The 12,823-nt window shown below is 37.6% G+C and overlaps 1 protein-coding gene across 5 annotated transcripts in view; it reads left to right on the top strand.

Moving 5' to 3' along the window:
- The window catches only part of itga7 (integrin, alpha 7), a 107,273-nt gene that overhangs the window by 50,503 nt on the left and 43,947 nt on the right, over positions 1-12,823 (top strand). For 3 of the 5 annotated variants that reach the window (XR_009804250.1, XM_061887183.1, XM_061887174.1), the window contains exons 2-5: positions 1,312-1,439; positions 1,515-1,594; positions 1,673-1,928; positions 7,041-7,172. Coding sequence is in view for 4 of the 5 variants with exons in the window: in XM_061887183.1 (XP_061743167.1) it covers positions 1,312-1,439; positions 1,515-1,594; positions 1,673-1,928; positions 7,041-7,172 (596 nt within the window). In the remaining variant the exon portion in view is untranslated. Of the gene's footprint in view, positions 1-1,311; positions 1,440-1,514; positions 1,595-1,672; positions 1,929-7,040; positions 7,173-7,608; positions 7,717-12,823 lie in introns of all 5 variants that reach the window. The other 2 variants (XM_061887200.1, XM_061887193.1) reach the window with 1 other exon arrangement.

The following is a 12,823-nucleotide window of genomic DNA, read 5'->3' as shown; positions in this document are numbered from 1 at the left end:
TAAACATCAGTTTGTAAGGTATTTACATTATCAAAATTGAAATTGTTAGTTAAATTTTCTGAAAAAACCCTTTTTCTAAACTGACAAACTGTGAAGGACACAGCTTCTCAGAAAGTAAAAGTTGAAAGACACTAAAGTGAACATTGTTGTTTTACACCAAATGTTTACACCGTCACTTTAAATACACTCAGATTTTTGATTTTTGTTTTTTTATATTTTCTTGAAACAGTGGATGCCCCTGCACAATCATTTGCACTTATATTTGTTGAATGACTATGAATATGTCTGTGTTAACATTTATCCTTAACATTCCAGCCACTTCATTTGACATAATATGGCATTTTTAAGTATTTTCTTTTGGAAATCAACCACAATAATATCGTACTGCGACCTTAATACTATGAACATATCGTACTGTGGGATTTATATATATATATATATATATATATATATATATATATATATATATATATATATATATATATATATATATATATATATATATATATATATTGTTTGCCAGGATGACTGGATGGATGTTAGCATGCAAAATAGCCAGCTAAAATAGCTAAGATTAGCACTTTAAATGCCTTCCAGCAATTAGCGTGCCAGTTGTTTGCAAGTAATTAGCGTGCTAGTTGTAAGCTAGTGATTAGCGTGCCAGGTTAAATCTAGCGATTAGCACGCACAAAGCCAGCTAGCTGTTACCTGCGTTATACTTTATCATGTATCTTAGTATTGCACAAAAACAAGGTACCTTTAGAACTATTCATCCATCCATCCATTTTTTTCTAACGCTTATCCCATTCAGGGTCACGGGGGGTGCTGGAGCCTATCTCAGCTGCAATCGGGCGGATGGCCGCATACACCCTGGACAAGTCGCCACCTCATCACAGGGCCAACACAGATAGACAGACAACATTCACACTCGCATTCACACACTAGGGACCATTTAGTGTTGCCAATCAACCTATCGCCAGGTGCATGTCTTTGGAGGTGGGAGGAAGCCGGTGTAGCCGGAAAGAACCCACGCAGTCACGGGGACAACATGCAAACTCCACATAGAAAGATCCCGAGCGTAGGATCGAACCCAGGACCTTCGTATTGTGAGGCACACGCACTAACCCGTCTCCCACCGTGCGGAGTATAAAAGTGCTCCATTCCTCCATCAGTTTGGGGTCCGTGAACTGGAAAATGTGGAAAAACCCTGCCGTATAGTCCCAGAGTACACAGATCTCGCCATAAGTTTCTTACAGGTTCATCCTCAAATTGTCTATCTTCAAAATATGTTGTCAATGTGTGTTCCCCCAGGATTCTGGTGGGGGCTCCCCAGGCAGCAGGCCGTGGTTCCTTGCGGGGCAGTCGACCGGGAGCTCTGTTCAAATGTCCAATCACACCCGAAGAGTATGACTGCGAGAGGGTGGACATTGACAGTGAAGGTGAGCCGAAATACCAATCAGAGTTCTCTCAAAGCCATCATAACTTATGTCATGTTTTGTCCTGATGTCCCCCAGTGGTTCTAAGCAGAGAGAGCAAAGACAACCAATGGCTGGGTGTTACTGTCAAGAGTCAAGGCATTGGAGGCAAGGTGGTGGTAAGTCCACCTCGCAACCGTATCTCCCGCTTCAAAGGGAATGTTGTCAAACACCAACACAGAGATGTCTTTTGTCAGACTTGCGCTCACCTTTACGAGCTCAGGCAACGTGTGCACCAGGCCTCGGAAACACGCGACCCCATCGGACGTTGTTACGTCCTGAGCGAGGACCTGACAGAGCGAGACGACCTGGACGGAGGGGAGTGGAAGTTCTGTGAGGGTCGACCACAGGGTCACGAGCAGTTTGGATTCTGTCAGCAGGGTCTTGCTGTCAGTTTCACCCCAGATAACAACTTCATTCTGTTTGGGGCGCCTGGGACCTACAACTGGAAAGGTATGGTGGTTCATGAGGGCTTGGGAACAGTTAAAGTTAGTAACTAAATTGATAGTCGGAGAAGTAAAGTTTTACCTTCCAGTTTATCTAAACATGTTCGTAGAAAACCACCAAAAACGCTCTATTGACCTGCATATTAAACAAGGTTTAGCTACACTATATTGCCAAAGCTATTCGGCCAACCCATCCAAATGATGAAAATCAGGTGTCCTAATTACAGGTGTATAAAATCAAGCACTTAGGCATGGAGACTGTTTCTACAAGCATTTGTGAAAGAATGGGCCGCTCTCAGTGATTTCCAGCGTGGAACTGTCATAGGAAGCCCCCTGTACAACAAATCCAGTCGTGAAATTTCCTTGCTCCTAAATATTCCTAAATCAACTGTTGGCTTTATTATAAGAAAAGTGAAGAGTTTGGGAACAAGAGCAACTCAGCCACCAAGTGGTAGGCCACATACGTTTGTAAACTGACAGAGAGGGGTCAACGGATGTTGAAGCGCATAGTGCAAAGACTTTCTGCACAGTCAGTTGCTACAGAGCTCCAAACTTTAAGTAACCTTCCAATTAACCCACGTACAGTACGCAGAGAGCTTCATAGAATGGGTTTCCATGGCCGATCAGCTGTATCTAAGAACCAAGTCCAATGCAAAACTTGGGATGCGGTGTAAAGCATGTTGCCACTGGACTTTAGAGCAGTGAAAACGCGTTCTCTGGAGCGATGAATCACACTTTTCCATCTGGTTATCTGATGGATCAGTCTGGGTGTGGAGGTTGCCAGGAAAACGATACATTTCGGACTACATTGTGCCGAGTGTAAAATTTGTTGGAGGAGGAATTATGGTGTGGGTTGTTTTTCGGGAATTTGGCTTGGCCCTTTAGTTCCAGTGAAAGAAACTTTGAATGCTCCAGTATACCAAATAATTTTTTACAATTCCATGCTCCCAACCTTGTGGGAACAGTTTGGAGCGGGCCCCTTCCTCTTTCAACATGACTGTGCACTAGTGCACAAAGCTAGATCCATAAAGACATGGATGAGAGACTCTGGTGTGGATGAACTTGACTGGCCTGCACAGAGTCCTGACCTGAACCCAATACAACACCTTTGGGGATGAATTAGAACAGAGACTGAGACCCAGGCCTTTTCGACCAACATCAGTGTGTCAAGTCACCAATGCCCTTTAGGAAGAATGGTGGGGAATTCCTAAAAACACACTCCGCAACCTTGGGGGACAGCCTTCCCAGAAGAGTTGAAGCTGTAATAGCTGCAAAAGGTGGACCAACAACATATTGAACCCTATGGGTTAGGGACGGGATGGCACTTCAAGTTCATATGTGAGTCAAGGCAGGTGGCCAAATACTTTTGGCAATATAGTGTACATTGTGAGGGGAAAAACACAGAGGAAGCAGTTTTCTGCTTTCTGCTTCTACAACGACATATAATCATGTATTAATGTATGCTGATATCGCATCGGAATTGGCCAATAGTCAAGCCCGCGATATCAGCATCGTATTGGAAGTGTAAAAGCTGTATAGGGCCACCCCTGACACGAACACCAATTTCATAGTTTGCAATGAGTTCTTTATTAAAATCAAAAGTGTTTCTCGCCTTCTTCATCAAAATGCTGGCACTCGCAACTTTCTTTGGACCCATGGTGGCTTATTTTGCATTCAGGTAAAAAAAGAAAAGGGACTGAATCACCAACTCGATGATGTCTGTGTTTGGGAACTCCAAAACCACATGTTTGTTACGTGCAATGTTGGCTGTACAATAAAATAAGTAAACATTTGTTGAAAACTAAATCATGGGAAAAATGGGTCCTACAAACATGTTTTATGAGTCATTATCAACAAACAACACACATTTAAGCTATTTAAAAAACATATAATTATTGTTTAGGCCAGGGTTTGGCAACCCAAAATGTTGAAAGAGCCATATTGAACCAAATATAAAAAATTAAAAAATTTGTCTGGAGCCGCAAAAAATCAAAAGTGTTACAATGAAGGCAACACATGATGTAAGTGTCTAAATTAGCTATATAAGCCTACAATCAAAATAACATTAAAAGTCTTATATAAGTGTTATAATGAAGGCAAACCATGATGTAAGTGTCTCTATTAGCTATATTAGCCTACTATCAAAATTACTATAAAAGTCTTATATAAGTGTTATAATGAAGGCAACACATGATGTAAGTGTTTATATTAGCTATATTAGCCTACTATCAAAATTACCATAAAAGTCTTATATAAGTGTTATAATGAAGGCAACCCATGATGTAAGTGTCTATGTTAGCTATACTAGCCTACTATCAAAATTACTTTAAAAGTCTTTTATAAGTGTTATAATGAAGGCAACACATGATGTAAGTGTCTATATTAGCTATATTAACCTGCAATAAAAATTACTTTAAAAGTCTTACATAAGTGTTATAATGAAGGCAACCCATGATGTAAGTGTCTCTATTAGCTATATTAGCCTACTATCAAAATTACTATAAAAGTCTTATAGAAGTGTTATAATGAAGGCAACACATGATGTAAGTGTTTATATTAGCTATATTAGCCTACTATCAAAATTACCATAAAAGTCTTATATAAGTGTTATAATGAAGGCAACCCATGATGTAAGTGTCTATATTAGTTATATTAGCCTACTATTAAAGGCTGACACAAACCTTCGTTGACAGAAACGTTGTATTGTAATATTTATTGTACACATTTTTACGACATTGGAAATCGTTAGTAAAATGGAGGCTTCTCACAGGATGAGATAACTTCTGTAAATTACTGGCTCAGATTGGCCAAAGGTGTAGATGTGTGTGTCCAAGTTAAAGGAAATGGCAGGCTGTCTTCTTCTAATGGATTTGTTACAATCGTTGCAAGCTGGTTAACGTTTACTGTGGTCTGGAACAACATGGCACTCAAACAACTGTTAAAACTGCAGCCAATATTACATGAATTTACCATGAATTGATTAACGTGGACCCCGACTTAAACAAGTTGAAAAACTTATTCGGGTGTTACCATTTAGTGGTCAATTGTACTGAACTGTGCAATCTACCAATACAAGTATCAATCAATCATACAGATAATGTGTCATGAGACATACACATGTAAATTAAATACACAAAGGATATAAGTAAAGGAAATTAAATGAGCTCAAATATAGCTACAAATGAGGCGTAATGATGCAATATGTACATACAGCTAGCCTAAATAGCATGTTAGCATGCACTGACCAAATATGCCTGATTAGCACTCCACACAAGTCAATAACATCAACAAAGCTCACATTTGTGCAGTCACGCACAGCATAAAAGGTTTGGTGGACCAAAATGAGACAAAGAAGGAGTGGCATAAAACATGTCTTTCTGTGGCGGCCACGGAGAAAGTTGTACATGTAAACAAACTACGGTGAGTTCAAGGACCAGGAAATTAGTAGGACAAAACACTGCTTGCCAAATACTCTCATCAGTGAAGCATGTTTAATATAAACAGTGGGATTTCTAACAACTAGGAAGGTGTGTGTCATGTTTTTCCTCCTACAGAAAATATATTTAAAAAAATATGTATTTTTTTTCTTTATCTGTTTTCCATTTTCACACATCTGTGAAAGAGGTCCAGGGAGCCACCAGGGCGGCGCTAAAGTGCCACGGGTTGCTGACCCCAGGTCTAGGCCAATGTGGTCAAGAATAAAAAAAACAACTATCCATTATTAAAGGGGAACATTATCACCAGACCTATGTAAGTGTCTATATATACCTTGATGTTGCAGAAAAAAAGACCGTATGTTTTTTTAACCGATTTCCGAACTCTAAAAGGGTGAATTTGGCGATTTAAACGCCTCTCAATTGTTCGCTGTCGGAGCGATGACCTTTCACCCGTTACGTTACAATGGGAAGCAATCCGCCATTTTCTCAAACACATTACACAAACGAAGTCAAATCAGCTCTGTTATTTTCCGTTTTTTCGACTGTTTTCCGTACCTTGGAGACATCATGCCTCGTCGGTGTGTTGTCGGAGGGTGTAACAACACGATCAGGGACTGATTCAAGTTGACTTACGTGGAGTGTAGCATGGCATGCTAATTGATGCTAACATGCCCTTTAGGCTAGCTGTATGTACATATTGCATCAATTTGCCTCATTTGTAGCTATATTTGCATCCAGCCTTTCCTTCCACCCACATTTAATCCCAAACAAACACATACCAATCGACGGATTAAAGTTGCACCAGTGTCAAAAGATGCGAAAGTCCCTAGTTTTTTCTGCATATTTTACTGACGATAGCGATACTACGACAGAGATGCATTTCCAACGATAAAGTCAACGAAATCACAAAGGTGAGTTTTGTTGATGTTATTGACTTATTTGGTCACGACATGACTGCCAGCTAATCGATGCTAAAATTCTATTTAGGCTAGCTGTATGTACATGTGTAGCTATATTTGCATCCACCCTTTCCCTCCACCCACATTTAAAGCCAAACAAACACATACCAATCGACGGATTTAAGTTGCTCCATTGGTCAAAAGATGCAATCGTTGGTTAGAAGGCGATCGCCAAATTCTTTCGTGTTGCCTTTGTCCGTCGTGATATGGCTCAATAGCTTCAGTTTCTTCTTCAATTTCGTTTTCGCTATCTGCCTCCACACTCCAACCATACGTTTCAATACATGCGTAATCTGTTGAATCGCTTAAGCCGCTGAAATCCGAGTCTGAATCCGAGCTGATGTCGCTACATCTTTCAGTTCTATCTGCCATGTTTGTTTGTATTGGAAATGGACGGCTGGATTTAAGGATAGAGAAAATCAGGCACTTTAAAGCATTTTTTCGACATATTCCATGATGGGTAACGTTTTGAAAAAAAACTTCGAAAAATAAAATAAGACACTCGGAACTGATTTTTATTGGTTTTAACCCTTTTGAAATTGTGATAATGTTCCCCTTTAAAAAGTCTGGAATTGATTTATGATAATATGTCCTGAATGGACTCACTTCCAGGATAAATACGGTCTTGAACATGTCTACTATTCCACGACGACGGTGGCCTCCTTCGCTGTGTTTCTTCCTCTGCACAAATGTGTGTCTTTGCCTCACGTGTTTCCATTCCAGGTGAAATGCGCGTGCAGCTGCTTAACCAGACTCTGCTCGACCTCGGTTTCTATGACGACGGACCCTACGAGGTGGCAGATCAGAAACAGCTTAACGCCCAGCTCATCCCGGTGCCCTACCACAGTTACCTGGGTAGGCGTCGCCCTCCCTGCCGCTCAGGAGAGGAAGCCAGGGGCCGGGACTCAGACTGTACCCCCCCCCCCCCCCCCCCCCACACACACACACGCAATATGGCCGCCCTGTTATCGGGACGGACTGAAAAATCAATCTTGCTTGGTTGTCACGGCAACAGGGGGACGGCCATTACATTGCGGGGGTGCATTCTGAGCCCACCAGAGGGTATACGGTTATTGCAAACTGCTGCGCCCGCCCGTCAAAACAAAGCACCAATCAATCACAGCTTGTCTCACGGGCACCCTCCTCTCCCCCCCTTTTCTGCTCTGTTTTCGCTCTCACCCCCCCTCCCCAATCCCACTTTACCCCTTTACCTCCCACATATGTCACCACCCTGACACGCCACCTGCACCCCGCCCTGTATCCTGTACTCTCCTCCTGTCTCGGGCCGTAGGGCTCTTGTTCATGGCTAGCCCTGTTGAAGATGCTCTGCTGTACAAAACTCTGGAGCCCTCCAGGAAGCCTACGGCCTTTGAGGATGTAGCTCATAATAGCTACTTAGGTTTGTAAGGCGTGACGTGCTGTTCCTTGGACCCGACTGACCTTCTTCTTTACCTAGTGTTTGTCTAAGCGCCTTTGTCTTTGTCTTAATTGCACCCGTTGGACTGTTTACTGTGAAGAAACAACCACTTTCAAACATGACAATTAAATTTAATTTAACTTAAATCAATTTAATTTAATGTATTTTATTTTATTGTATTTAATTTTATTTTTTTAAATTTTATTTTATTTATTTTATTTTATTTTGTATACTTTAATTTAATTTTATTGAATTTGATTTAATTGTATTCAATTTTATTTTACAAACAAAATGTAATTTTTAAATAAAATAAAAAAAACAATACTACTAATAATAATAATAATGATAATAATAATAATTATTATTATTATTATTATTATTATAATACAACTATAAAGGGTTTGGTTTAAAGTTGTAGAAATATTTGTTAACGCAGAAATAAATCTACAAATACTAATACTACATTTTATCCGACAAGATTTTTGTGTGTGCGTTTTCTGGGGTTTTCAAATAGAAAAAAAATAAACGGGGGTTGTTGTACGTAAAAGGCGATAAATACAAAATATTATATTAATTGGAAAAAAAATGTGTGCAAGTTGTTGAAAAGACTTGTTTCATTGAAAGTAAAAAGTAGTGGAATTTGTACTTTCATTCTTTACCGTAATATTTGTTTAAATGTAAACACAAATGAGGAAAATAGCTATATCTATAGTCGCCTGTATTAAAAGAAAACATAAATAAAGAGCATTTTATATATATATATATATATATATATATATATATATATATATATATATATATATATATATATATATATATGAGATAATGAGAATAAGATATAAATATTAGGTAATTTAATTTTTATTTGTTGTTGAGTTGTTGTTTTTTAATTTCCACGTGTTTACTGGTATAATAGATGTGTTTTTATATACATTATTGATGTAATATATATCATACTATATATTTATTATTCATAGTATTTTTTGGTATTTTAAATATTACAACATAAAAATATATATAATACAGAACATAATATATATATATATATATATATATATATATATATATATATATATATATATATATATATATATATATATATATATACGTATATATATATATATACATATATATATATATATATATATATATATATATATATATATATATACGTATATATATATATATATATATATATATATATATATATATATATATATATACATATATATATATATATATATATACATATATATATATATATATATATACATATATATATAAATATATATATATATATATATGTATATATATATATATATATATATATATGTATATATATATTGTTTGCCAGGATGACTGGATGGATGTTAGCATGCAAAATAGCCAGCTAAAATAGCTAAGATTAACACTTTAAATGCCTTCCAGCAATTAGCGTGCCAGTTGTTTGCAAGTAATTAGCGTATATATATATATGTATGTATATAGTAACCCCTTCTTTAGTTGTATTGCTACAACTTGCAACAATTTACTAACATATTTGCCTAATACTTCAAATTCTGCATGGAAATTAAACAATTACATGATTTGCACGATAAAAAATTGTCTCCAGTCTTCTGTAGGCGACGTCAACAGGCCCACATTTCGGAGCTTAAAATGAAAATGTGCTGAAACGTGTTAGAAAACAAGCCTACTTGGTCTATTTTGGAGGACATTTTAGATGTAGGTATATTTTTTTAGGTTCAGAACTATGAAATAAGTGCCAATTATGTCACTCTTTGTCTTGTTTTGATGGCTGGTTGTTTCTTGTAGCAACATTGAGTTTGTCTGTCGTGTCTTTGTTCGGTCTTTGTAGTCCGAAGTCTGCATGTGGTGTCAAAACAAAAAAGTACTTTCAGGTTTACTTGGTTATCTTGTTGCGTGTTGCAGTTTTTGCCTGGTAGATTTTCCAGCGTGCTCACTAACAGGCGGTGGTTCAATTCGTAGATCCGAACTTATATCATTAATGTGCAGGTATTTGTCTTAATGACTCGTCATCTTAACGGGACTTTTTCATGCTTTTAACGTTGGTTTGCGGTTCCATTACGTCTCACCGACTGTGTGGTTCTCCCCTTAAATCTTCTAACTAGCATACCTTCAGGACTGGCTCGTCTCCTTGACAACACTAATTCCCATGTGACATTTTATCCTTCATCTGTAACTCACATGCTCTCATTGATCCTGTTATGTTATGACGCACCTGCATGCGCACTCAAAGAGCTTGTCCTCACTAGAATTTACTAGGATTCTCTGCAAAATTAGAAAACAGTTGCATTTTTATCATGATTACATTATGACCCTTGTTTTGGAAAGCATGGACATTTTTTTAAAGTTATTGTTAGGATGTTTCTTGGTGCCTTGTAGCAAATATTTTGTTGTCAAATGCTCTACTAAATTCTCAAGGGATTTTTATTTTTTTTTCTCAGCCAATAACTGAATCAAATATGGATTTTTCAATTAAATTTGTAAAATAAAATAATATATGTTTTGGCTGTATTGTTTAGTATAGTAAATTTTGAATATGTTTAGTATATTGTAAACTACATTATGAATTGTACTAAATAAAAAGCACACTATAATTGCTCTATATATTGATAAATACACATTTTACAATACATTTCAAACTATATTATGAATTACACAAAATGAAAAAAATATATAACATATAATTTTATACATACATATATGTTTGTATATATAATGTATACAAACAATTATGGTATACTTTTTAATGTATGATAATTCAACTATAAAACTATTAAAATATGAATTATACTAAATACAACAAACAATTCTATAATAACAGTGGATGCACATATAAAGAAATTATAAATGATTAATATATATATATATATATACATATATATATATATATATATATATATATATATATATATATGTATGTGTGTGCGTGTGTGTATTGCATTCAGGCATAGTTTATTTGAATTTAGCATAAAGCATAATATCATGAGGAACATACCTATATCTATAGTAGTCTGTATTAAAAGAAAACATAAATAAATAGAATATATAGAACACACACACACACACATATATATACATATATATATAAATATATATATATATATATATATATATATATATATATCCATCCATCCATTTTCTACCGCTTATTCCCTTTTTTGGAGTTGCGGGGGGCGCTGGCGCCTATCTCAGCAACAATCGGGCGGAAGGCGCGGTACACCCTGGACAAGTCGCTACCTCATCGCAGGGCCAACACAGATAGACAGACAACATTCACACTCACATTCACACACTAGGGCCAATTTAGTGTTGCCAATCAACCTATCCCCAGGTGCATGTCTTTGGAAGTGGGAGGAAGCCGGAGTACCCGGAGAGAACCCACGCATTCACGGGGAGAACATGCAAACTCCACACAGAAAGATCCCGAGCCTGGATTTGAACCCAGGACTGCAGGACCTTCGTATTGTGAGGCAAACGCACTAACCCCTCTACCACTGTGAAGCCCATATATATATATATATCCATCCATTTTCTACCGCTTGTCCCTTACGGGGTCGCGGAGGGCGCTGGGGCCTATCTCAGCTTCAATCGGGCGGAAAGCGGGGTACACCCTGGACAAGTCGCCACCTCATCGCAGGGCCGACACAGATAGACAGACAACATTCACACTCACATTCACACACTAGGGCCAATTTAGTGTTGCCAATCAACCTATCCCCAGGTGCATGTCTTTGGAAGTGGGAGGAAGCCGGAGTACCCGGAGGGAACCCACGCATTCACGGGGAGAACATGCAAACTCCACACAGAAATATCCCGAGCCTGGATTTGAACCCAGGACTGCAGGACCTTCGTATTGTGAGGCAGACGCACTAACCCCTCTACCACCGTGAAGCCCATATATATATATCTATATGTATATATATATATATATATATACATATATATATATATATATATATATATATATATATATATATATATATATATATATATATATATATATATATATATATATATATATATAGACTAAATTGGCCATAGTGTGTGAATGTGAGTGTGAATGTTGTCTGTCTATCTGTGTTGGCCCTGTGATGAGGTGGCGACTTGTCCAGGGTGTACCCTGCCTTCCGCCCGATTGTAGCTGAGATAGGCGCCAGCGCCCCCCGCGACCCCGAAAGGGAATAAGCGGTAGAAATGGATGGATATATATATATATATATATATATATATATATATATATATATATATATATATATATATATATATATATATATATATATACTTACATATACATCCATCCATTTTCTACCGCTTATTCCCTTTTGGGGTCACGGGGGGCGCTGGCGCCTATCTCAGATACAATCGGGCGGAAGGCGGGGTACACCCTGGACAAGTCGCCACCTCATCGCAGGGCCTTACATATACAGGCGGTAGAAAAGGTATGGATATATATGAAAAAATTACAATAAGAAAGGTCATTTGATTTTTATTCGCTGTTGATTTGTTGTTGTTTTTTATTTCAAAGTGTATCCTGGTTTAAATGATGTGTTTTTTATACACACTATTGAATATATATTATACTATTTATTTCTTATACATAGTATTTTTTATACTTTGAACATTACTGAATATATATATATATATATATATATATATATATATATATATATATATATATATATATATATATATATATATATATATATATATATATATATATATATATATGGTCATGAGGTTTGGGTCATGACTGAAAGGATAAGATCACGGGTACAAGCGGCCAAAATGAGTTTCCTCCTCCGGGTGGTTCGGGCATCTGGTCAGGATGCCACCCGAACGCCTCCCGAGGGAGGTGTTTAGGGCACGTCCAACCGGTAGGAGGCCACGGGGGAGACCCAGGACACGTTGGGAAGACTCTGTCTCCCAGTTGGCCTGGGAATGCCTCGGGATCCCCCGGGAGGAGTTAGACAAAGTGGCTGGGGAGAGGGAAGTCTGGGCTTCCCTGCTTAGGCTGCTGCCCCCGCGACCTGACCTCGGATAAGCGAAAGAAGATGTATGTATGTAT

Source organism: Nerophis ophidion, linkage group LG02 (genome assembly GCF_033978795.1).
Source record: "Nerophis ophidion isolate RoL-2023_Sa linkage group LG02, RoL_Noph_v1.0, whole genome shotgun sequence".
In the NCBI taxonomy this organism is placed as follows: Eukaryota; Metazoa; Chordata; class Actinopteri; order Syngnathiformes; family Syngnathidae; genus Nerophis; species Nerophis ophidion.
This window is presented reverse-complemented; position numbering and strand designations above follow the sequence as displayed.